Source organism: Mirounga angustirostris, unplaced genomic scaffold (assembly GCF_029215605.1).
Source record: "Mirounga angustirostris isolate CCGP_5_RB_7025 unplaced genomic scaffold, mMirAng1.0.hap1 SCAF_2, whole genome shotgun sequence".
In the NCBI taxonomy this organism is placed as follows: domain Eukaryota; kingdom Metazoa; phylum Chordata; class Mammalia; order Carnivora; family Phocidae; genus Mirounga; species Mirounga angustirostris.
The window spans coordinates 170,095,803-170,123,601 of NW_026991710.1; the positions used below are offsets into that span (position 1 = coordinate 170,095,803).

At 42.4% G+C, this 27,799-nt stretch overlaps 1 protein-coding gene across 2 annotated transcripts in view; it reads right to left on the bottom strand.

Annotated features, from left to right (window-relative positions):
- UNC5D (unc-5 netrin receptor D) overlaps positions 1-27,799 on the bottom strand; it is a 541,726-nt gene that overhangs the window by 193,912 nt on the left and 320,015 nt on the right. For both annotated transcript variants that reach the window (XM_054508603.2, XM_045879822.2), the window contains exon 3: positions 18,476-18,619. In XM_054508603.2, the coding sequence (XP_054364578.1) occupies positions 18,476-18,619 (144 nt within the window). The remainder of the gene's footprint in view (positions 1-18,475; positions 18,620-27,799) is intronic.

Below are 27,799 nucleotides of genomic sequence, written 5' to 3' on the forward strand. Positions count from 1 at the left end.
TAAACAAAATGAAAGGAAGAACACTTAAGGAAATGATTGGCAGATAATTGTTTTGGCAGATAATGTTTGGTAGATACTGTTAAAATTAAATTGTTTCAATCTCAAACATTACAAGCAGCATTATAGGCCGAGGTTTGACAGCCTTAATACATAAATGGCACTTTTGAAACGAAGTAGAAAAGATAAATACCCTAAAATAAGATGGCAAAGGCTTATTTAAGCAAAATTTACAAAAGAAAAGACATAAATGGCTAATAAAGATAATTAGAAGGCCCAATAGCACTAATTATTAAAGAAATGCCCATTTAAAAAGCATCAGCAGGTCTCTACTTTTCCAAACAGGCTTTGTTTTGTCCGTTTCTTTAAGTACTAATCCCCAGAATTAGTGTGGAGGGGCGCCTGGGTGGCTTAGTCAGTTAAGCGTCTGCCTTTAGCTCAGGTCATGATCCCAGGGTCCTGGGATCGAGCTCCCGGTTGGGTTGGCTTCCTGCTCCGTGGTGAGTTTGCTTCTCCCTCTCCCTCTGCTCCTCCCCCTGCTCATGCTCTCTCTCTCTCAAATAAATTAAAAAAAAAGAAAAGTGTGGAAAACTAGTCAACACTGCTAGATGAAGTGAAAATGGGTCAACATGAAGAGCAAGCTAGAAGATGTGTCAAAATCACTTTACGAGTTCATTTATATGTTCACTTTCTAATGAATAAATAAATATGTGGTATATCCATACCATGGGATGTTATTTGCCAATAAAAAGAAATAAAATACTGAAGTACATATCATAACAGGGATGAATCTTGAAAATAATATGCTCAGTGAAAGAAGCCAGACACCAAAGACCACATATTGTAGGATTCCATTTATATGAAATGTCCAGAACAGGCAAGTCCAGGGAGCCAGAAAGATTAGGTATTGCCTAGCACTGCAGACGACTGGGCTGGAGGTAGGGGGAACATGGCGGTTAATGGGAACGGTTTTATTTTTTGGTGTGATGTAGTATTCTAAAATAGACTCTGATGATGGTTGCACAGCTCTGAGAACACACTAAAAACTATTAAAATGTAGACTTTAAATAGATGAACTGGTGGCAAGGTATTGTGGATTATATCTTAATAAAGTTATTATTTAAAAGGGTTCATTTACATAATTCAAGAAATCTCCTTCTAAAATTTTCTAAGAAAAGGATGAGAGAGCTGCCTAGAAAAATGTGGCATGGCAACATTGCTCAAATCATCACTTATAATGCTGAACATTTGCTAACAATCGAAATATTCAAAAATACAATAATGGATAGTATCTTTTGGTGCATTCATATAATGGAATACTATGCAAATGTTAAAAAACTCAAAGAATATTGTAAATTGCAACTAAATATTTGAATAAATTGCCTCATGAGATAAAATAGCATGGAATGAATGGTCTCTTTTATATTTTTTTTAGTATGTGAGAACTGGCCACCTCAAAATGTAATAATTATGTTTTTATAGAATGCATCTACTTCCAAATAAAAGTAGGTACATCTGCATTAAAACCTGCTTTGGTAGGCAGGCCTCCTAATTTGCCTTCAGGTTTTCAGTGTATGTGCAATAGCCTCCTTCATCCACTCATGCTGTGGACCATGGGCCAGACACTGTGCCTGGCAGTGAGGTGTATTACTGAACTCGACACACACCATCCCACCCTCCCATAGCATATATGCTAGCAGAGAGAACAGACATTAAACAAGAAATTAAGATGTATATAAATGAATGATGAGATAGAGAAGTAGAAAGTTCTGTAAGGATCTACCACAGTGGGACCTACCTTAATCTAGTGATTCCAGTAAAGTTTCTTAGAGAAAATTCTAGGTAAACAGAGGTAGAGAATCACCCAGCCTACATAATACACACTGTACCACTTTTACTGTTTCAATCAGGCTTTTACTGGCTTTTTTTTTTTTTCACGTAGATGTTCTCGTTTCTTTCTTGCAAGTCTCTGCAAAATGCCTGCCTTGCTACCTCTCTTTCCATAAGTTATCACATCACATAAGGACACTCTTTTATTAGACTTGGCCTTCTATTCATATATGTTGAGAGGGTGGAATATAAATAGATTTCCACCTTCTGATCTCACTTACAATCATGCTAACATGGTCTCTGGAAAGAAGAGAAATAGTAATTTTCACATTATTTTGTAGAAGGGAACTGAACCAAACTGCATACATACACAGCAAGATCGAAGGTTTTAAAATTTTAAAATAGCAACTGGTGTGGGATTACTATATATGTTATAGGAAAAGCCCTAAAGAGAAACAGTTCAACATGTCAAAGATCTGCTGCTGGATGAGCCTGGATGTACCAATTCTCTTCTTCATTTGTTTCTGCATTTTCTAAAATTTCTGCAAAGAACATGGATTATTTTTACAGCCAGAAAAAATAGTGTCCAAAAAAAGCCACTCTTTCCTAGGAGTTGTCAAGATTCTCTAAAGTAGATCAAAGTGAATCAGAAACCAGGGAAGAAGGACATTTTGTTTCATTTTATTGTAGCAAGTTTCACTCTTATCATGTTTATTAAAGGAAGCAAGAAGGACCATATTTTTCAGTCTTTTGTGAATTCTAAAATATTCTTTTTAAATTTGACTCATAGGAATCTGTGCACGAGGACAAATTTTTCATTTGTCGTATTCACTGCCTTGCCTCTAGTACCTAGAAGGGTATAAAGTAGCCACTCAATAAGTATTTGTTGGATCAATGAATGAGTTTCCATTTCAACTCATCCAAATGATTATGAACTTAGATACAACTAGATCTCCAATAGTTAAGATAACTAGAAAAAGCAAACACATGAAGAGATAAATGTACTATAATGATGTTAAAGTAACACTTACTCATTACCCTCGTGTGCGTATGAGCACACACACGCACACGATGTTAACAGCAGCAGCGCTGACCAACGTGGAGCATTTCCCCGTCTACCTCAGCTCCTTCTTCACCCCACCGCCCTGTCCGGCTGCACAGCAGAATGCCAACCAGGCTCAACGCAACTGGAAGCAAAGACAGCAGCAGGATGGAAGAGGAGGGCAAGGTGATGAAGCCAGGTATTTGGCTAACCTGTAAATCATCTAATCAGCACCAGGATCATCCCGAGTCAGCAGCGCCTACCAATAAGCAGTCCATCTGGGGCGAGGCCATGGGAAACAGTAGCCTCCCCTTCCTCACCCCATGCCCTACTTGGCCTTTTTCTCAGTTTCCTTTCAGGCTACTATGTTAGAAAAGTCATTGTAGCACAAGAAAATCAATAAAAATTCAATTCCGAATAATAGTTCTTTGTGGCTCAGCAACACCAGGGAGTTATTGGCTCATTCAATGTTCTGGCAGTTAATGCAATGAAATAAAAATAATTTACTCATTCAAACCAAATCAGCCAGTGAAAAATCATAGTCATTTTTTTTTAATAGTCATAGTCATAGTCATTTGTTAAGATTGCAGGAGGATGGTACAATGTCCCATTAGTGTCCAACGACACCGGTATGCAAATCAGCTCTGAATCTCTCCCACCCAAATTTTTCGGAAGGAACAACAACCCCATTTGTCATACATAAAAGGAATTTGTAACTTAGCCAAATACAGATCATTTGTTGGAATAAAAGGGCTGGTTCAAATGCAGAACAGATGGAAAATGAAAGTCAAAGCCCGGTGCCCCCATTTGGTTCTGCCTCAATCCTCTAGCCTTTAGGTGGTTATGGCCTGAGAAGTCAGCTACTAACTCCAGTTCCCAGAGGAAGCATATAAAAGGCTTCCTGTCAGGTCAATTCCTTCCTCTCTATACGCCTTCCTTGCCGGCCTGGCTTAAGTTCTTCTGCCTTGCTGAGATCTACGCATTCTGCACATTTCTTGACCACTGATCCATAGTGATGCCAGACTGCTCCTATCTTTCATGTCTTCACTGTGGATCTTTTAGTTCTGATTTTGCCATGTGTCCTCAAAGGACAACTGGCCCCAAAGCATAATTCCACATCTACGTTTCTCTTTCCTAAAATCTGTGACTATTGTAGGCTTACCTCCTGCTGAGTAAATCTTGCAGCAATAGTGAAGGAGGGATACCTTTGACCATAGTTGAATTGCACAGGCCTCTCTGCATTCCCCATGGCCCCGCCCTGGTGCCAAGCCATGAGCAGGCTCTGTTTATTGGGGCAAGAAGGCATTTGGCTGCTTACAGGGGTCCTGTCACTCAGAGACTCCTCAAGGCTGTTTTTCAGGGGCACGGAATAACTCTGGGACTTTGCTAGATGCCCTGTGCTCTGCCATCCCTCTGCTGTTCAATGGCTGTTATCAATAAATCGTTTTATACCCAGTCCTCTGTGTCACTACCCCTTGCACACTAAGTAGCCTAGTTTGTCAGGCCCCAGTGGTGCTGCATTCAGCAGTCGGGATACATTACAGCGGGGAGAAACAGCCACAGTCTTACAAACTGCTTTGAGCACTAATATAACCTGCTCTCTATTGAGCTATTCTCAAGTCAATACATTCCATTGCGTTTGGCCTCTTTGGTTGACAAGGATGCAAAACTCACTCAGAGTCCATCAAAAATTGAACATTTATTGAAAATCAGAAGGACAAGAATCTTCATTTTGAGTCTGGGACTGATCAGAAAGCAAGAAAGACCACAAACTGGACTTGAAAGAGAGAGCAGGTGTCACACACAAGCAGGTCCTAAAGAGACCGTAACACGGCCAAGCAAGGGGATGAAGAGATCCAGTGTAATTCTGTCTACTGGGTGCCTGCATAGTCCTCCTAGCACAGATGTGGCCTCTGTCACTTGTGTTCCTCCTAATCAAGTGTCTCTTGTTCTACCGTCTTAATGACCTCTGCGTATCTCTTGCTTGCACTCATGTCTTCGCCTGTTTCAGGGCCACCACAACCTGCTTCTTTGTCAGTGTCTGTCCCTTTGTCTTGCCTCGGTTAACGAATGATTGATTCCCTTTCAGGATCAAGTCATCCTCAGAAGAGCAAGAATCTAGAAGTACATAATCATGTGAATCCTTCTTGAGAGGGTCTCTCATACTGAATTTACTCCTATGCAGCAAACCTAGGCATACATTCTTGGTCTGATGGATGTGAGAGTGGGCCGAGGAGGGACACAGCGTGGCCACCTATGCTTATCAACACCACCTCCCTCAACAAAGGAATATGAGCAGGACTCCATACAAAGGAACCATGCCTGTAGAAGGATTTCTGAGGTTTGCTTTGACTCCAAGCTCCATTAAAGGCACTTTCTGTGTATCGATTATATTGACTTGGCTCATAGAGGACAGCTGAAGTTTGACCTAAATAGCAGATCTTCATAAGCTTCACTAGGGAAAAGTTATTAGGTGAAAATATAGAAATCCTTGGCTCCCTTATTTCTAAGGCACTAAATCAAATTAAAACAAAGCTAATAACTCTCATATTGTATCTTTACATCATGTTCCACTGAATGCTCTTGGGAAAATGTACCCCTAAGCTCCACATCCTATGAGTTTAAGAGTACAACTGTCCTACTTGCTATGCTAATGGGGACACTGAGTCTTAGATGAATGCAGATGGACACACCAAACCAAAGTGCTTTTGATGGAGGGAAGGAAAAAAAAAAAAAAAAACTGCAGTCCCAGGAATCATTGACTAGACCGGGCTGCCCAGCTCTGAAGAAGTATAAAGAAAGGTCACACTGCTCATCCCCAGTGTCCCTTAAGCCTCACCCCCACTCCCAGCTGCACTAGCACTCCTACAGCTCAGCATCCTGATGAACACTCGGATGCAAAACAGACTCCACGGTTGAGGAGAGTTTTAAGAACAACAAAGACATGAAGAATCACTCCTGACTTTCCCGGTGCCCTCACAGCCCTCCACAGAAGATTAGAAGGATGTGAACTGGCAATGAGGTTCAAAAGAAATGACCTAAAAGTAATCTGAAGCTTTCCATACCCACCGTCTCACTAGAATTCAGTACTAGTACTGCTGAGATAGAGGAGGGGGGGTAGGGAGTAGAAAGTGGGGGAAGAGAGTCCAAAAGAAAAAGCCACCCCCCAGTAAGAATAATTTTTTTTAACCTGCCTTTTTAGCTTTCTGATTCTCTGGTTCTTCCCCTACTCCAGGTCTCCCCAAGGCCAGGAAGGTCAATCAGGACAGGATGTGGCCAGTGTCTTGAGCATGTCAACACTGGAATATACCACCAAACATCTAGCACCCCTGCCTCCTGCTTGGCCCCATACAGCAACTAAGTGAAAGGAAAAAAAAACTTCATTTTGCTTTACTTCAAATCAGTCTTGCCAGAACAAGAAGGATCTAAGAGATCATGCCAGCCAGAAGTTGTGCACCTTTTTGGGAGCAAAAGCATTCTGGCTTCAGCGTGGAGAATATATTTTAAGATGTTAAGAATGAAAGCAGGGAGGCGATCATCACAGTAAAGGAATAACAACTGTTAGTACCAATGGAGAGAAGTGGGCAAATTCAGGGTTGTTCTGGAGATAAAGCTGCTACTGGGTGGGACGTGGCTGGAAGAAACACAGGAGTCAAGGATGATGCCTTGGTCTTGTCAGGAGCACCTGAGGGGCCACTACTGAAGCAGGAAAGATTGGAGAATAAACACAGATTTGCAGCAGTGTTGATGAAGTGAAAACCAAGAGAATTTTCTTTGGCATGTATTACATTAAAGATGCCTCCTAGATACACGAGGTGGGCAGTGAGTAAAGAAGTCAGGAGATGAGGTGTAAGGTCAGGGCTGAGAGTCATCTGCAGTCAACAAACAGGACCTGAAGCCATGGAGGGAAAGATTTCACCTGGGGAGAGTCTGTGGCTTGAGGAGAGAAGAGGTTTCAAGAGGGAGGCCTAGAGCACCCCAATACTTAGAGGTGGGAAGAGAAGGAGAAACCTGCACAGCAAACAGAACTGTGGGTACTGAGAAGAAGACAAGACAGCATAAGTCATAAAAAGCAAGCTTGGGTCCCAACCCCCAGGGATTCAGATGTCATGGGTCTCCAGTCATCTTAATCTCGAAGCGTCTCTCGTGTGACTCTCACATGCAGCGGGTTTGGAGGACTCTACACAGGAGCACAAAGCTAGTTGGCTGAACCCAGAATGCAAAGCCAGCTCTTCTGACCTCTCCTTCATGCTTTCTGCTGCTCCTGGTCCTTCTCCATAAGCTTTGAGAACATGAACCCTTCTAATCTTCATGCTTATATTAAATCACCATCCATTCCTCAAATGTTTAACTCTAGTCATTGTTCTAGCTTCTCTCTGTGGTCAAATTTTTGGAAAAGGCTGTTCATACCACCTCTGCTTTCTCATCTCCTATGGATTCCTAGATCCACTATGATCTCCTAACAACTCCTCTCAGTACACTGCTTTGCCCAGATCCACTGAGCCTTGAGGTGATCACATCTCACTGACTCTTCTCACTTCTTACCTTCATCTTTGGATCACATGGACATTAATGACCACTGATTCCTTCATACAAGTCTGCACCCCCTCTTAGGTCTCCCAGGGCCTCTTCAACCCTTCTCTCCCCAACCCCGGTCTTTTTCGTGGCTCTTTCTCCATTCACCCCTTAACCATTTACAGAATTTCACTCCTGGACTGCTGTTCTGGTCTTGTTCCCCTTAAATCTCTCTGGCTCTGGGGAAACGGAGGGTAGGGGATTTAGAAAACAAGGCCACATCACTGCCCTGCTTACGATACTTCAATGGTACCAGGCCACATCCTGGGTGAGTCTAAACTCAACAGAGAATTCAAACACCCTCCGTAATGTGACCCTATCTACTTCTAGCTGCATCTCTTAGTTTTCCCAAGTAGTACATACCGTTCCACCTTTCTGTGCTTTTGCCCTGTTCTTTAAATTGTTAACCCTCCTCCCTTCTCAGGAAGTAGCTCAGATATTAACTCAGGAAGTGTATCTAAGATCTTGAGAAGCAACAAATTGCCCCTCCCAAAACACACTGGGCTTACCACTAACATGCCTCATTGAAAATACTTGTTTCAAACACAGCTCTTCCCTAAACTGTAAACTCTTCACAGGAAGGGATGGAATTTGATTTACGGCTGCGCTATCTAGAACATGGTAGAGAATTATTCATGGACGGCTAAGGATGGCTAACACTTCTACATCTAAGTTAGCATTCCTTTGCTACTTATCAAATTTCTAGAATGTCCTTATTCTGGAGGAGGGATACAAGACTAATTTAATACTATGCCAAAGCTCAGGGTCCTCATAGATTAATAAAGCTTTACTTTTGTTTTGCTTAACAGCTGTTTTCATTATCCATCAGAAGATTTCCTTAGTAGAGAAAACGAGGGATGAAATAAAATCTGTATCCTCTTCCCTACTACATGGACGTGTTTACAGAAATGGCCATTTTCTAGGAAGTTTAAGGTTTATTTTTACCACAAGAAAAGCAGCCTCATAGTGCTAAAAAGGTGGTGGCCATATTTTTGCAAATTCTTCTTGTTCAAATAATGGAGGCAAAAAGTAGCATGAAGGAATAGTATTTGGGGAATTTTTTTTTCAACGTCCACAGTAGGTCATGTTGTGAAGTAACGTACTGCTAACTAATAATGCCCATCTTTCAGGTGGGTGTGCTCAACTGTGCACAAGTAAAGCCAAAGTAACACCATTTTAATCAATTCCATTCAAACCATTCTACTCTTTTCACAGAATCACGTGTCTTATTGTTCAGTATTTCTCACACTTTCTACCGAAGTGTCCCTACAGGCGGGCAGAGGAGAACAGATATGAATCTGCACTGCATTGATGGGTGGGGCCTAAAAAGATAGGACACATGCATGAAATGGTCTTAAAGTTTCAAGTTGCATCTTCACACAATTTAAGAAAATTTTGCTTTCTACTCCTTGAATCCATGTTTATATTCGACTGACCTAAAAGGGGAGTATGCCTGATGCTACAGAGAGAGGCAGCATGTCTACTCTGAGGTTTCTTGTCTCCCCAGAACATCCCTGCAGTGTTACATGCAGGGCTGGCATTTTGAGAGACATGTGAAGTTAAAAATGACCTCTTATGTAAAATGTTCCTCAATTTAGGTTTGGTCCAATGTTTTCCTATGGTTAAATATAGATTAGACATTTTCGGAAGAAACAGCACTAAGTGATTCAGTCTGCTCTGTCCATCACATCGGGAGACATACACTGCCAACGGGTCCCATTGTTGGTGACGTCAACACCCATCACTTGATAAAGATGGTAGATGGCAGGATTTTTCACTGAAAAGCTATGCATTTCCCCTTGGTAATTCTTAAGTATCTTGAGGAGAGATACTTTGAGATTATATCAATATCCTGTTACTCCTGAAACATTCACCCTCTAGTTTGAGCATCGGGGATACTTGTCTGAATCAGTGAATATTATGATGGTGCTAAATAATGATTTTCATTTATCCACTTAACTCTAAGGGAAGAGCTCTCCCTTTGCACCCATTTATTTATATGTTCATTCAGTCATTTTTTCAAAATACCAGTATGGATTTTTGGGTTATGTACTGAGTTATCATCCATCATTACCAATTATTTTGATATTCAAATTGTCCCATATTTGGCCAGTGGGAGTCCTTTCTAGTTGGCTGATGTCTCCTCTTTACATGTTCAAAATGAGGGATATTATACAAAATTACTGAGATTTACACTTCACTCAGTGTCATGCATGACAAAGGAAGACTGAGGAATTACCTGGATTAAAGAAAGCTAAAGTGACCTTTCAACTGAATATAACCCATGATGATTTTTGTTATTGTTAGAAAAGGATGTTACTGAGCAATTGATGAACTATGAATAAGGTCTCAGGATTAGATGCCAGTATTGTATCCATGCTAATTTCTTCATAATTGTACTATCTATAACTATTCTTCATAATTATACTACTAGTTATGTCAGAAAATATCTTTGTTCTTTAAAAACACACACAATGAAGTATTTAAGGGAAAGGGGGCATCATGTCTGCAGTTTAATCTGAAACATGTCAGAAAATAAACCATAATAGTCTATATACAAAAACATATATAAACACAGAGAGCTAATGCCAATGCAGATGTGGTAAGATGTTAACATTTCAAGAGTCTCAGTAAAAGACTTAGGGGGATTCTTTGTACTACACTGTAACTCTTCTGAAGTCTGAAATTATGTCAAAATAGAGAAAAAAAAATAAAAACCTCTATTAGTGTATATTTTACCTACTCACCTAGTGCAGTAATTCCTTCTAGAGAATCCCCACCAGACATGTGCCCCTTGGCGGCCTATGCACAGTTTACAGGAGAACATGGCCAAAAGAGGAACGCTTTGTCAACGAACATTTCTAGTTGCCAACTTGACCCCAAATATGCATTTGAAAACTTAGATCCTATGATGCTACCTCTGGCTTTGGAGTAAAGCAGAATAATCCTGTCCCCAATTCTGCATGGAATCAGAATGAATGAGTCCCTGATCTTTCTAGGCCAATTATTCCCTTTTTATATAAACATTACGTATATGAAGGGATTTCCTGAACCATCACAATTACTGCCACTCACAGCCGGCTTCATGGGCACGGGGCCAGCAGGTGGTCCGGGGCCCCCTGCTTGACTGAAGGCTCCCATGTGGATGGGCTTCAAATTCTTAATTTTTTTTTTTTTAAAGATTTTATTTATTTATTTGAGACAGAATGAGAGACAGAGAGCATGAGAGGGAGGAGGGTCAGAGGGAGAAGCAGACTCCCTGCCGAGCAGGGAGCCCGATGCGGGACTCGATCCCGGGACTCCAGGATCATGACCTGAGCCGAAGGCAGTCGCTTAACCAACTGAGCCACCCAGGCGCCCCCAAATTCTTAATTTTTGAACAAGGGGCCCCACACTGTCATTTTGCATTCAGTCCCGCAAATTATGTACCTAGTCCTACCGCCACAAGCCTATGTGGTACCTTTGTGTAAATCAGACACACGTGAACACACAGCTTGAGAAAAATCACCTCTGTGCCGAGAAAAACCAGCCCCCGCCTTCAGGTGATTGCAACCATGGTCCAGGTACACATCCTGGCTGGTGGGGTACAGGCTGCATTTCAACCCCTATTCCCTTCCCTGGCTAGATGCTCCCATACAGTGTCCAGCTTTGTCTGGAGGCCCTGACTCTCATATCTTCAATCATATTCATATACAGTTGACCCGTGGACAACATAGGTTTGAACTGCGCAGGTCCACTTATGTGTGGATTTTTTCTATACATACAGTACAGTGCTATAAATGTAATTTCTCTTCCTTATGATTTTCTTAATAACATTTCCCTTTCCCTAGCTTGCTTCAATTGTAAGAATATAGTGTATATATAATACACGTAACATACAAAATACTTGTCAGTCGATTTTGTTATCTGTAAGGCTTCCAATCAACAGGCTATTAGCAGCTAAGTTACTGGGAGTCAAAAGTTCTCAGGTGGATTTTCTTACTGCACGGAGGGGGGTCAGCGACCCTAATTCCCATGGTGTTGAAGGGTGAACTGTAAATTAATTTCAGTCTAAAGGAAAGGATCAGCCTTTGGCAGAGTGAAATAATATTTTCTCTTTACTTTGGCCACATTCTTCCATGAAGAGGGGAAGGAGGGTTTCCAGCTTTTGTGCAATTTCTACCAAGTACTGAGTGGTCTTAACAATTTTTTCCCATAACCTGTGAGTAAATTCCATGTGCTGAAAAGAGAGGAATGGACACTGCGTGCAGAGCTGGTGGCCTTGGCCTCCTTCAGCCACACACCGCATATCATGGAGTTGTATGGTTGTAATGATTCACCTACTCCCAAATCCCTTTTGACCCTTTCTTTATGGCAGTAAAGATCATTAGGAGTATGCACAAGGCAGGGAGGACAGATATGATCCTTATAATAATGTCCTGCTGAGTTATGGGTTCGCTAAGAAGCCAGAGGCCCCGTTAGTACAAGGGCACAATCGTGACAAACTACTAACAAATGTCCTTTTCATAGAGTCAGATCTGGCATTGATGAGGTCGCCTTTTCAAACCAAAACAAACATTCCTAATACCAGGAATGTTATCTATCAGTCTCCGTAGTAGGCTCACAAGTCAAGCCAGTGAGGGTGATACAGTTGAATCTTAAAGCAGGTTCCATTCTAAGAAGGGAAATAAATCCCCAAATAACTTCAAAATAACTATGATTCTGAGCAAATTATAATAAGTACCATGGGACAAGTACTAAATAAATTGCTATGAGAACTCAGAAGTGGATATTTAGATCTTAGCAGTTTTGAAGCTGGAGATGCTATGGGGCCCGGGGAGGGGGTGGGGTGGGAGGGTGGGCGTCTTTGTCAATGGTTCAGCTGGCTTGTCAGGTGCTGAGGTCAATTAGCATTAAAGGATTTGTTAACTAGGTTTCATAAAGGAGACAGCATACAAGATGGGCCTTGGATGTGGGAATTAGGTGGAAAGAGGTAGGAGTGCAAAGTGGGGCTGAAAATACGCTCCAGGGAGGAGAAAGAATATGAGCACATCACAGAGGGGAAAAGTGGGTCTCATGTCCCAGAATCTGAGCTGTGCTAACTTAGTGGAAGCTCAGCACACTTGCATGACTTGTGGTGGGAGATAAGGCTAGAAATGTAGGTTAAGGCTGCCTGTGACTATCAGGCAGATGTGCCTATATTTATTCCTATATCTAATGTGCTGTCAGGAAGGGGGGTCATTGACAGTTTTGAGCAGGTGAAATTATCAGCGCCATGGAGCTGAGATCCATAATGGAGGTTTAACTGGCTGTCTCTATTCTGTAGTTTCCAAAAAGAAACTACCACCCCCAAAAAAGAAACAAATAAAAATAATACTGTTTTTACTGTGTGCCTATAAAATTAGGTAGAGAGTTCCCTAGCTTTTAAATGAGGTTTTCCTTTAAACTCTCCACTCATTCTTGGCACAACGACACAGATATTTTAGAAGCAGCCTATTTAAATTATATTCAGGATGTATATTTTATAGATCTTTTTTTAAAAAAAAAAAATCAACAAAACAGTGGTTTCCTGCTGTGTTTCATTCCAGGGGGGCAGCTTGCTATGTGACTCAACAGACACCGGCTTCCCCTCTTTCCAGCCCCAGCTCTTCTAGTCGAGAAAAGGCCCACGTCTCAAGCATCAATTGGCCAACCAAGGGTTAATGATACTGGCAGAACATCTGGTAAGCCGATGAAGAAGAGGGAGAAAAGTGGGCAAGAAAAGCAATAGCTAAGCAGCCAAATGTTCACACATGAAAGTAAACAACTAGGAATAATTGAATATTCCTAGTTTTGACAACGGTCCAGCAGCAGAAGTAACAGATACCGCAGCGGCCCGGCTACCTCCAGCTGGATTGAATCAGACAAACGAGAGAAGGCCCATGGGAGTCCCTCCCTGGAGACGGGCTTCTGCCAACCTGGTGGGAGTGGCGTGGGGGGTGGCTTTATTTATTTATTTTTACCTTTAGAAGATCACTTTTGAAACAGGGCCTCAGCTATTTGCAGCCCCGGGCGTTTGGAAGGAGGCCAACATCTCCCTGACACAGTGTGGAATTATTAAGGAAAATACAATAGTTTAAGATGACAGGCACTTTGGCTACTAAAACAAAGCCCATACTGTTTTCTCGAGGCGAAGGCAGCAACATGTTGTGGCTTCATGTGTGTGTGTGTGTGTGTGTGTGTGTATAATACACACAACTTATATGCACTGACATATATTCAATAAATGCAATAACTTTACCACGAGGAAGAATTTACTCAGAAACAGAATGGAAAAGCAATCACCGCTCTCCTTAAGGAAACACTTAAATGCACGTGAACTTTTCTTTCTATGATGGTTCTCCAATTCCATCTGAAAGGAATCAACATGGCATAGTAGCAAGAGCAGGGAGGAGGGGTGAAATGGTGTGATATCTGGCTCCACGATATCTGCCATCTGCTGGGTGGACCTTCGGTCAAGCCAACCTAACTCTTCTGAACATCACTTATAAAGGCATGAAAGGATGCAGTTGGACAAATGGGTTAAATCAACATTTCCCAAATAGTGCCTCATAAAGGTTTTTTGGTCTTTTTTTTAGGGTCTTGCTACTCAAAGTATGGCCCATGGACTGACTGGCAGCATCATCTAAGAACTCTTACAAATAATAGAATCTCAGACCTCAGACCGGACTTACTGAGTCATTTTAATTGAATCATCTGTATTTTAATAAGATCCCCATTTTCATGCATGTTAAAGTTTGAGAAGCACTGTCTCTGGGCAGGATGTCCCAAGGTTACCTAATCACAGAATTGTCTGGATAACTTCATACAAACACAGCTTCCTCGGTCCCTCCTCAAGAATCTGATCCAACAGGCCTGGGGTGGAAGCTAGGAATCTGCACATTTAACTGATAACCCACGTGGGTCCATGTCAATAAAAATACGAGTTAGGGCGACTGGGTGGCTCAGTCGTTAAGCGGCTGCCTTTGGCTCAGGTCATGATCCCAAGGTCCTGGGATCGAGTCCCACATCGGGCTCCCTGCTCGGCGGGAGGCCTGCTTCTCCCTCTCCCACTCCCCCTGCTTGTGTTCCTGCTCTCGCTCTCTCTCTCTCTCTGTCAAATAAATAAATAAAATCTTTAAAAAAAAAACAAAAAAAAAAACCCAAAACAAAACAAAACAAAATACAAGTTAAATAAATAAAATAATTGTATTTATCCTGTTTCCCTTTAAAATCAAATGATGTCTAAGTGATATCATCATGCCAGTGAACTTCCTGATATTCTTGCAGAGATTACCTAATATGATCACGTCAAGGCACTCCAGTCAATACACCCCTTGGCTGAATGCCTCAATTGCCATGAAGGTTTTGCTTGTTGCAGTTTTGAAATTGTTAAATTCTGAATGCATCGTCGGTTAAACGTAGGAAGCATAAGGAGCTCTGATGTTGAACTACAATAATTTAATGAATAATATAAAAATGATACTAATTTTGCAAAGTCCCCTCAAGACAATTGTCATCAGATTCATAAGCTACATTCATCTATCAAAATCCTTATTTAGCACATTAAGATGTCTTTAGTACTTCAAAAACCAATCTTAAAAAGAAGAAACACAGTGACAATTATATCCAATTTGGCTTTTCATTTATTGGTAATAAAGACTATCCTCATGTGCAATGTGTTATTTGCTGGGAAATACTTGCAAATAGCAGCCAGAAATCTTATTTCAACAAAACATGAAAGTTATTAAAAAAAGAGAGAGAGACCGCACCTTTTTCCCCCCTACAAGCAAATGAAAAGAATTTCAAGCAAGGTCCTAAAGGCAATTTTTCCCCTCCACTTTTGATGCCATTAAACATAGTTAAATTTCAATTTACATTTTAATGTATACTGGTCCCCAAGTCAAATGCAATATTTAATGACAAATCATGTTTTGACTTGCATAAATAATTTTAAATAAATTAAAGGATGTGTCACTTGATACATAGGAAAAAAATTTAAAAATGTGTTAAATACAGGAAATTGCATTAATTGCATAATACAGGTTTTAATGATAATTTTTTAATTTAAAAATCACATGCTTATCATATTCACATGTGCATATCCTATACAAGAATGACAAAATGATTTTTTTAACACCTGAAGAGAATGATGAGACTATTACCACAGAAGTATGAAACAACTCTAAAAAGGCAGGAAATGATAGAACAGGGTTTTCCATTTGTAACGTTCTTTGATCCTATCATACTTGGCAGAGTTGGATCATAAGGCTGCTCTAGAATGGATTTTTAGAGTCCATATAGCCATAATCTGCAGAAAATTTGCTAAGGCACTACAATTTTAATTCAGTACAATCCCAGTTTTAGTCAGTAGTAAGACACCTACTGAGGAGATGCCAGTTCTTTGGAGGCTCAAGTATGTCATAAAACAACAGCTAATAACTGATAAGGCTGATAAATCTCTCTGTGCCAGGTAGAAATTTAAACACTTTCTAGTTATCAATACCTGTAACTCTTGAAGTAGGCACCCTTTTATCCTTAGAGACATTAAGACACGAGAGATGAATAACTTGTCCACCATCACAAAACCAACTAGTGGAACCAGAAACTGAGAGGAATGCAGTCCTTGGCTTCTTAACCACCACGGTACACGTGGTGACCCTGAAAATTATAGGTGCAAAGGCCCACTTCAGAGGAGTGAGACTGATATTCAGAATAGCCAAGAGCCTGGAAGGATATGGTGTACATGATCAAAGGTTATGGAACATGAACAAAGGAGAACTGGAGCTATTCTTTGCCAAACTTTGTAAGCGAGGGGAAAACCCCTGGAGCTTTCTAGCAAGCAGGTGACAATCAGAAATGAAGCGAGCAGGGGCGCCTGGGTGGCTCAGTTGGTTAAGCGACTGCCTTCGGCTCAGGTCATGATCCTGGAGTCCCAGGATCGAGTCCCGCATCGGGCTCCCTGCTCGGCAGGGAGTCTGCTTCTCCCTCTGACCCTCCCCCCTCTCATGTGCTCTCTATCTCATTCTCTCTCTCAAATAAATAAATAAAATCTTAAAAAAAAAAAAAAAAGAAATGAAGCGAGCAGGTGTGGAGGTGAGAGAGCCTGGAGGTGACAGATCAGTGAGATGTTATTTCTAGTAAATCCTAGAATAGGTCACGTGGGCCTCAGAGATGTGGAGGAAGGGGGGGGACCAGGAAAAGTGATGTGGAGAAGCCACACATGGAGGGAGGCCATGTTGCAATCCCCTGTGCTGTCTGGCCTCTCTTTTTTTCAGAGAGAGAGAGAGAGAGAGAACTTGGAAGATAATCCGCTTCCCCCTGACCAGGACCAAATACCAAGACTAGCCTTGCCGAAGCCACGTGGGGATCACAGAGCCGGTGGTGTTAAGGAAGGAAGAGTAAAAATTGAACATATTATTCCCTCTTTCAGCTGACCGCTACTTTCGAGTCATAAAATATTTGTTGGCTAAAATTAACTAAATAACTATAGGAAAATGGTTTCCCATGGCTCTTCCATCAAGAGCACGGCTGACGCAATGACCTCTTCTCCTTGGCCTACTAGGGCTCAGTCAACATCCAGGAAAGGGCCTCCCAAATTGCCAGTATAATGAAGGTGAAATGCATATTTTGAGAAGAAGATTTCATATCCCAAGAAACATAAATGTCTCTGCAAATAGCAATTCATTCCTATTCTCAACCCCTAAACCATCGACATCTGCTATGAATTCCTTGAGTCCTCAAATAAATCCCCCTTGTCCCGTATTCTTTATGGCACTCTCAAAAGGCAGCATTTGAATAAAACTTCAATAACCAAGTCTGCCCTCCTTCTCTCAATTTCTTTCCGGAGGAGCTTTTACACTCCTGGGCTCACAAAGGAGGTTTTATGCGGACCCATCAGGGTGGGAGAATGGGAGTAGGGGAATGAAGACATTTTAAGGGAGGAGAAAGGAAGTTTCTGTACTTCTAAATACGTTTGAGATGATAAAAACACTGATGCTGAAATATGATGAAGAAATCTTGGGACTCTCCTGAAAAGGAATTTTCTTCTCCCCCCCCCCCACCCCCACCAAGTGTCTTTTTTGGAGTTCTCCGTGGGTCAAACACATGCAGTTTTAAAACCCATTTCCGTGTTTTAAGATTCAGAAGCAAGAGGTTCAATAGTAGGCTACAAAGATCCCTTAATCTTGGGCGCCTGGGGGGCTCATTGGTTAAGCGACTGCCTTCAGCACAGGTCATGATCCTGGAGTCCCAGGATCGAGTCCCGCATCGGGCTCCCTGCTCAGCGGGGAGTCTGCTTCTCCCTCTGACCCTCCCCCCTCTCATGAGCTCTCTCTCTCTCATTCTCTCTCTCAAATAAATAAATAGAATCTTAAAAAAAAAATCCCTTAATCTTTTTTTTTTTAAAAGATTTTATTTATTTATTTGACAGAGAGAGACACAGCGAGAGAGGGAACACAAGCAGGAAGAGCGGGAGAGGGAGAAGCAGACCCCCTGCTGAGCAGGGAGCCCGATGTGGGACTCGATCCTGGGACTCCAGGATCATGACCTGAGCCGAAGGCAGTCGCTTAACCGACTGAGCCACCCAGGCACCCAAAAAATCCCTTAATCTTTAATGTCTTATTTTTGCAGATTTGCTGGAAAGAGCAGTAAACAGTCACTGCTCACCTTTTTCCATCAATGCCCCTTGAACTTCGTCACTGACAACGAACAGCAGAACCCATTCACCTGGGTTTCTTTCTCTCAGGAACCGATTTCCCTGGCATTGTCAAGACACCTGCACTCTGACGGTCTAGGCAGAATCGCTTAGCCTAACTGATTGGCTGATTGCACGCCAGAGGAAAGTATCAAACACTTAAAATACAACTTTGAAACAGTAAATTTAGCAGCGACAGAGATGGTTGTGATAGTTTCTTGATGTCCGTTGGTCTCGAGTCTACAGAAGCACCCGGCGCATCCCAAGCCCCTCTTGGGCTCTACTGAACTCTGGCCTGCATTCCTACCGGACGAGACCATCCCCCCTCATGTACTCACAAGCTATGCGCACGGAGGCCTTCCTGCTTTTGGAGGTCCCCAGGTGGCTCCAGGCCACACACTGGCACCAGAAGTCCTCGGGCCCGTGGAAGTCCTCTACCTGCTGTCTGGTGACGTTGATAAACACCTCCCGGACCTTCAAGCCTGATGGGGAGACAGAGCAGATCCACTAAGGCCACTTGTATTTTTCAAACAGGAAGGTAAGGCGACAAACCTTTTCTTGTTAATTAAACAATTCTGTTTTTAATCAAGGCGAGGTTTTAATTACTCTGGCAATAATATATTGCTGCCAATTAAATTCCAACAGCTGAGTAGGCTGGAAAGCGTGAGTGTTAAGTATTGCCCACCAACATGGCTGCAATACAGTATAATTTTCACAGGACCTTGATTGGTGCTCTTTCTTGGTCTTCCTTGGGGTAAAACCTACTATGAGGAATGCAGTATCACAATTAACTTCTGGGGTTCTAGAAGGTAAAGAGGCCTCAACACACGGACCCCAGAGACGTAGTTCCAGGTGGTTCTAAATGGCCCTCCCCCTGGATATGGCCGTGGGCAAGGGTCTAGCAGTGTGGCTTAGGAGAAAGAGGGAACCATGATCATGTGTGAACAGGCAGGAAAACCGAGGAAAGGCCAAGCCTTGGCTTCAAAAGCTTCAGACAACAAATGCGATGCAGACAAATTGAACTACGTTAGTCTCAAAGCCCTGACAAGAGAGCCCAGGAAATCTCCTCTGGCCGTGGCCATCTGGAAGGAAAGGAAGGAGAGGCTCTTATTGGAAGAGGAGCTGAGGCATCTGCAAAATAAGATAAAACTAAGACAGCCACCTCTTAATGTTTATTATTATTATTCATTACTTTGCATCCTCCTAACAGAAAATGTGCTGGGTTTTTCTTACAAGGGAGTGTGAGTTTCTTCCAAACCCCTGACCAAGGACTATCAGCCTTCCTTTCTTTGGGAAGAAAGGTCACCTTGCACAGAGTGCCAAGGATGAAAGAGGACACTCCTCGCTAGCCATGTCAGTTCAATCATCATGAGCCATATAGCAGCCCTGACAGTCCGAGGGCACGCTCCATCCACCCTACATGCTGAGGCTGTGCCTTGCTCTGGGACAGGTGGTGTGGGAGAAAAAGGGGTCATGCCTACTGAATTCCACTTATGTACTTAGCATCACGATAAGCCTTTAATCTACTCACTTACTACGTTTTCACAACACACTGATGCAGGAAAAACTATCGCATCCCTACTATGCACACAGAAAAACCGTCTTAGAGAGACGAATTCTTTTGTCCACAGTTACATGGTCTGATAATGGAAGATCTGCGGTTTGAACCTAGATCTGTCTTCCAGCAAAACCAGCACCATGCGCAGGTCCGTCTCAAAAACTAAAATTCTGTCCCTGTATTTTAGGTGCTTACACTTCATTATGCAAATAAGACTAACGCAGGGACCATTTAAAGAAATATTAAGTGCATGATTATGCTTTTTCCTTTAAATTCAAAAGAAATTCACGGGACAGAATCATCAGTATAACTAAATGAGCCAGGGGCTCCTGAGGGAGGAGGTGGAATGGGATTCTATCTTGGGTGGTGAGAGCATTTAAAGAACAAGAACAGAGGTGTCGGATTAGTCAAGGCTGGGAAGACATTTCCTTCTCCCCAGTCCATAGCATGTTACTTACAGTGTGTGATGAAAGAGAGTTTTATGACCACATAAATCACCAGTGTGCAACTGGAGTTACATACTCTCAATTTTGAAGAGGGACCACATATAGAAAATCATCTTGATGACAGTTGATAATCCACGTTTCCCTGTTTGGGCCAGGGCAGAAGTATACACTTTTTTCCCTGGCAGAGATGTGGGTGTCCCCAAAGCTGTGCGCCACACTGAAGAGGAAAGAAGCCTTAGAGGGGTTTTGATGGACGGTGGTGTTTTCGTCTTTGCACTTAAAGAAATACAAAGTCTGAGTGGGAGGATAAGGGTTAGGAGGAGGTGGGGTTGGCAGGTGAAAGAGACAAGGAGAATCAAAATTAAGCCACTGGACAAAACAGGAATGGTTAGGACAGAAAGCAGACCAGAGCTCGGCCACACATGCTGGGGATTTGAAAATAAGTTGAAATAAACAAAAGTAAGGAACTGGGCTGTAGAGCAGAGGGCTTATGTTCTATTTTTCTCTTTGATTTGAGGCAAATGGTGTATGATTTACTTTGACTAGTGGAAGGGAAGAGAGAGAACACCAAATCAATGCATCCAGGTGTCAGAGATCCTGTCACAGGACCAAGGGACCTACTGAGACAGAATATGCCCACCATTTAGGAATCAGGGGTCTCTCAGAGAAGCATTCAATTATAAGCTTAAGAGGTCTGCTTGTCCCTCTGTTCCTCTCCCACTTGCTTGTACTCTCTCTCTCTCTTTTTTTCTTTTAAAGATTTTATTTATTTATTTGACAGAAAGAGAGAGACCGCCAGAGAGGGAACACAAGCAGGGGGAGTGGGAGAGGGAGAAGCAGGCTCCCCGCTGAGCAGGGAGCCCGATGCGGGGCTCGGTCCCAGGACCCTGGGATCATGACCTGAGCCGAAGGCAGATGCTTAACGACGGAGCCACCCAGGTGTACCCCCCTTCAAATAAATTTTTAAAAATCTAGAAATGTGGTAGGAAGGGAAAAATGAAGGGGGGGAAATCGGAGGGGGAGAAGAACCATGAGAGACGATGGACTCTGAAAAACAAACTGAGGGTTCTAGAGGGGAGGGGGGTGGGAGGATGGGCGAGCCTAGTGATGGGTATTAAAGAGGGCACGTTCTGCAGGGAGCACTGGGTGTTATGCGCAAACAATGAATCGTGGAACACTGCATCAAAAACTAATGATGTACTGTATGGTGATTAACATAACATAATAAAATTTAAAAAAAATCTAGAAATGTGTTCAAGCTAAGGTGGGCCTATTCAATTCTATTCTATGTATTTATTCTTTATCCATCTTATGAGGACATCTAAGTTATCAGCTTCCTCTAGATTGGAAATGGAGACAAACACCACCACAAAATGGTTCAGGATGATCAAGCTTATGACATAGGGAGTTTCCACATCCAAACGTCAAAACTTGCTATGATTTCATCTAGGCACCATGGTGTTTTAAAGTACACCCAGGATTTGTTTTACTGAGGTATGGTAAGATGCACACGAAACAGAAACACCTGTCCTGAAAGGAGACCTTTACACTCAGAAAGCACTAGAAACAACAGGCACAACACACCATGCAGGACCACCTGGGGGATGCTAGGAGGCAGAGGGGTATGGGGAAAATGGGGCAAGAGCCTTTACTGTGGTTTCCACGGAAAGTGGCCAGGTAAACAGGCTTAGAATTGACTAGTTTGAATAATTTCAGTGGGCTCTGGGACATAATGGCTGCCCCTAGTTGTCAGGTTCCTGGTTCTGATGCAAGCATAGGGGCCTATTGCCCCGCAGTCCAAGAGCTTAATAAAAGAAGAGGCTAGGGGGATGGGCTCTGGATTGGCTGGTTTGCACATGAAAGGCACTCTTACAAGCCTATTGTTGGCTTTCTCTGGGAATCAGCCAGCCCTCTGGCAGGACAGTCCCTCCAGGGGCAGCAAGACCCCAAGATGTCAGAGCATCAAATACAGAAACTAAACACGGACACACGGACACAGAGACAGACAGCTGCATATTTGTTTTGGGAAGCATAAACTGTAGACCCCGGACCGTCACCGTGAAGGTCCTACCTGACTTTACCCCCCTCCTTTAGACTAACTGCAGGTGAAAGCCCGATGTTGAAGTCACAGTTTCAGCGTTAGGACGGCTCAGTTACAAGTCCTTCACAGACGCTCTCCCAGGGGACTGGAGAAGCCAAGTGAATATAAACCACCTATTTCTAAACACAGTATATTTTCCCTGCAGGGAGCATCGGGGTGGCAGGCTTCTTTAAAAGGCCACAAGTGACATCACCACCCCCACACCCCCAAATACACTATCTGTCTGGATTAGGCCTTCTTCCGACAGGAAGCCTTCAGTCTTGTCAAATCATTCCCTCTAAGAGAACTCCTGGAAAACCATGAATACTTTCTATCTATTATACTTATCTCTACCATAACAAGAAATCATTCTATTGAATAAAAAATTTTTAAGTAGTGTATTCCCTCTCAAATCTCCATTACAGCTGTCTAGTAATACACATACACACACACACACACACGCACACACAAGTGTGCGCGTGACAAACATCCACGGAGACAGCTCTATTTAAGGAAACTCCACCCACTCCCCTCCACTGTGGTTCATCCAACAGTGTTGCAGAGATGGCCATCCCCTCCGGCATCTCCAGAGAAGGCAGCTAACTTGTTCGTAGGAAATGCTAGCGAGGAGCAAAAATCCCAGGCAAACAGAAGATGACGTCACATAAATAAGAGTACCACTGTACCTGATAACTTGGGTAACTCTAATAAGCACGGAAAAGTCCAACCCTTTAAATTATTGTGTAAATTATAACTGTCAGCCTTTGTTATGGACTAGAGTCTTCCAGAATATAAAAATGGGACTGATATGCTAATAAGCTTTCTACGCTGTTGGATGGTTCCGCTGTATGGAGACTAATGTTGGCAGCAGATGAATAATTGCTCTGCATGTACTAAACATAACAGAGCAGCAAAGAGCTTCATCATTTGTCAGCTTTATTTGTTTAAATGAGAAAAATGCTGACAGCAGTTATTGCTGTAATCCCCTTATTTATCAGATAGAAAACACTAGTTACTCTTAGCAGGTCTAATCCTGTTGGGAGACTAAAAGTTACAGAATTTTCAAACTAATTGAAGGTATGCGCTTTAGCGCTGCAAGAAGAGAAATACAGAAGACAGCGGGAAGGGAGATGTTGCGAGAAAAAGAAGGAAAATCATTTATTCCTGGCCAACTTTTAATAAAAGGGCTCTATAGCCTTAGTCTTAACTTGTTGCATAGAAAAGAAAGAACATTCAGCACCATGCCAACTGCAGCCCGGTGCCTAAGAGCTGTCCCACGCCTTTTATCTACTGCTCATTATCACACTTCCACAAAGCCCAGGGGCAGCATCCTGCTGTCCTGAGGGTTGCCAGCCTGCTCTCACATACACCTAGTGATGGGCACTTAGGGAGGAATTCGACCCAGCTCTCCGATGCTTGCCACCCTTCACAGCTTCCTGTCCTTCAATCGTTTGGAGGTCCCTCTGTAGCCGGATGCTTGGCTTAACTACACTGGATAAGACTAGATTCAAGACGGGAGGTTAAGGATCCCTCTTCCTCCTCGGAGATACTGTTCATATCCCAAAACCACCCGGACAAAGTCAGAAACTAGCAAACCAGTTTTGGTGAATTGTTTTCTCATCCGAGGCTCTGTGGCCCTTTCCCTGGGCCAGGGTAGCTCAGCGTTTGACCAACCCCGTGCTTCGTTTTCCACGTCGTAATGTTTTGCAGTTGGGGATTTACCAAGAGAATTGCTTTCCGTAGACAAAGCTCCAAAAAACTCTTTCCAGTATAGCTTCATGAGTAGCATAGGGCCTTCCTCATTTCTTCGGGAGAGGAAAAGAAAAAATCAAACTCCTCCTGAAAAGCAACCATTCAGGAGCCTGCTCTGATGAACCATCATTTGCCAAGGTGTCTCAGTCCCCTCTGATGTCTGTATTTGGCTCTGAGACAGTCCGTCCTTACTCCACAGTCTCCTGAGAAGGCAGAAAACAACCATTCTGCTGGAGGAAGGGATCCACCACTTCTAGAAGGGAATGCTTTTCATGTGCCTCTTCTTCATCCAGGGCTGGAGCCTCGAAAACAGGCTTCCACAATGAGAAGCTTCCCCATATTTTGAATAACATTGCTATTATCATTACTGATTATTCTACCATTCTATAGCCCTTTACTTTATTAGTGCCATCACATGCATGACCTTATTTCATCCTAACACCACATTATTGTTGTTTCTATTCTTATCCTGCTGCAGGTCCCACATCATAGGAAATACATCAAAGATGTTACACAGTTTGCAACATACATTATTTGAAAACAATAACCCAGTGCATCAAATGTGCCTGCCACTCTGCTAGGGGCTGAGGAGACCATGACAAAGTAGATGCTCAAGGTTCTTTTTTTTAAAGATTTCATTTATTTATCTGAGAGATAGTGACAGAGATCGCGTGAGAGAGCACAAGCGGGGAGGAGAGGGAGAAGCAGACTCCCCGCCGAGCAGGGAGCCCGATGAGGAACTCAGGATCATGACCAGAGCTGAAGGCAGATGCTTAACTGACTGAGGCAATGCAGGTGCACCCCGCTCTCGCCCCCCTCCCTTTTTTTTAAGATTAGATGCTCAAGATTCTTGCCCTGAAGGAGCTTACAGGCTATTGCAGGAGACCTCTCAACCTGCCCCAACAATGCGGCATGAAAACCGCCATGATGGGAGTGCAGATGGCTCAGGACCACATGGGAGTGGCTTCCTACCTCTTCAAAGCAACAGGAGCTTCATTCCACCGACGACTTGAAGTCTCTCCCCTTACCTAGTTAGGATGACACCTAAAGCAAGGCTCTCGTAAGGACACCTGAATCGGGACACGTATTTGAAGTCTCAAAAGTCTGAGAAGCATTTCCACGGAAGTGTGCCTCCATTTCTTTGGGGACTTAGATAAGATATCTTCAGGCCAACACACTATTGAAAATAGGAAGTTAAATGTAGATAATTAAAAGGTAGGACCAGTGGCACCTGGGTGGCTCAGTCATTAAGCGACTGCCTTCAGCTTGGGTCACGGTCCCAGGGTCCTGGAATTGAGCCCCGCATCAGGCTCCCTGCTCAGAGGGAAGCCTGCTTCTCCCTCTCCCACTCCCCCTGCTTGTGTTCCCTCTCTCGCTATCTCTCTGTCAAATAAATAAATAAAATCTTAAAAAATAATAAAAATAAAAGGACCATATTTCATTTTACTGGCAGATGCTTAATTAGGGCTAAATGTCTTTTGCCACTTCATCCTAGCAACAAGATTAAAATGTATTTTAATAAAAAAAATAGTAATCCTTTGAATGTGCGCGATGCCTAATGAATACTCTTTAGTTTCCCCAAGATAATAACTACTCCACGTATTCCTCAGAAGCACCACAAGTTCAGTGTTAAGTACAGAAACTCAGAATACACTCAAGCTCTCCAGTTTCTTCCACACCAGAGATTAGAATTAATCAGCACAGAGGTGTCTGGCAGAGGAAAGCAAATTAACTTGATAGTGCTGTCTGATAGCAGAGAGAGGGAAACTCAAGAGCCCGGAGTAGACACAGTAGGGTTATTACCCTGAATGACTCACTCAGACATCACACTCACAGCTTTGTGGGCAACAGTCATGATTTCCAACCTTGCCGTCCCACCAGTGACTTTCCTTTCCAGCAGTCACTCAAATTACCTGTTGTGAGTAGATCATGCCTTGAGGTCAGGGTCTGTATCATACAACTTCTACCTCCCACAGTGCTAGCATTGGCTTGGAGAATAACATAAAGCCTGAATGCAAACTGAAGCAATGAATCGCAAGCCAGGAATAAGTTCCTCTCTGAAAGACCGACATTTGCCTCTTAATATTATCAGCTCTTTTGTCTTTTTGGAATTATAAAAGTTCACAATTTTCTATTTGTTTTTGGAGGCGTAATCAACAGTCACTTGCTCCACTTAAAAAAAAAAAAAAAAGGAATAATAAGCCATTTTAGACTTATCCTTTTGAAGGCTAACCTTGATTGACCAACTTGCTAGACGCCAAGCCCTCAGACTCTGTAATCCTCATAGCAGTTCCTTGAGGTAGATAAAATTATGGCTCTTTTACACTTGGGGAAACTGAGGTAGAAGGCAGTTGGGTAACATATGTACAAAAAGAGTCTGCAAAGAGAGAGCCAGATTTCAAACAAACATGGTGCCCTCTAACACTGATTACCCATGCTCTTAACCACTACTGTCTTCAGGTTTTCTTTTAGATTCTTATCATTCCTACTTAAAACATACTTCTGACTGTTGTATGAATAGAAAAAAATGGGAAAAGTCCAAAGGCACTGGTAAAAAATTTAGTGTTTTCAACAAATCTCTGGTCCCTATCAGGAACTGTTATTAAAAATTACATAAATGGCGAGCTGCTTTCCGTCTCTGCTAAGGATGGAGTGAGTGTAAACAGTCTCCAACTTTTTGTAGCTAAGGTTAAACTGGACACAAGAAACAAGGTCTTCATATTCTGTCACAAGTTTATGGAAAGAATTCATACTATTTTCCTGAAAACCTTTTAAGAATAGGTCAGCCCTCTCTGAGAAGCAGAGTGATGAACAAGATGAAATCTGGGGTGGGATGGAAGAACATTTCTATAAAAGTGAGTTTTAAACCCACAAACTGTCAATGGAACACCTGAGAGATTGATTCTTTCTGTGTTACGTGAACTAAAATATATGCTTCCCAAATGTACCTTGGTGATTTGTGACTCATAGAAGGTAACTTCAAATTAATGGTTTTCTGGAAAGAAACTATATCCAAATCCCCATCACTAGCACAGCAAAATTCTTGGATACAAACTTTAAAGATTTAATACATTTTTATTTCTACTCTTCTCCCTTTGCTCAACACAATCCATTAACCTTTTATCCCCAGAGAGGGACTCCAGTTGTTTAAAAAAGAAATCACACACAATGAAAGCCCTGAAATGATATTCCTTAAGAAGAAAAATATTAGTTTACCGGAGTTGAGACTTTTCCCATAACACATCGGAATACGCATTATTTCACTCATTAGAGTTCAATATCTCCAAGGTAGAATAAGATAAGAGCCATGGAGCGTTGTTAAGGGAACTCCTGTTTTTATTGAACAATAAAGAAGTGGTTTAGCTTATTGATAACTCAAGCTTCCCACAGGCTACATTACCTTGATTGCCAAGGATGGGTTTTACTGGTTCTTGTTGTTAGTTTTTTTTTTTTTTTTCGGGGTGTGTTTGTGTGTGCGTCTGCCTGTTTGTTACATTAAATCTCTCAATTTCTCTGGTACTGAACCCTCTGCCTGTTTCTCAGGGGCGCGATTCCCCAGGTTGGGATTACATCTCAACTCCAGATGTTAACAGAGGAAAAACACCAGGAAGAAGAGTTCCCATATTTCCAAATGAAATGAGGCAGAACAAGTGAAAGAGGACCCCTTGGCTTGTGCACAGAACTGAAAGTGTACATTACTAAGAGGTATAGCCATGTCTGTGCAAACACAGTAACTCATGTCAAATAAATTGTGCCTTTTGCAGGAAAGAACTCTAGCTCTGGGTTTTCCAAGCTAAATTGCGTGAAAACAAACAATCTATTCTTC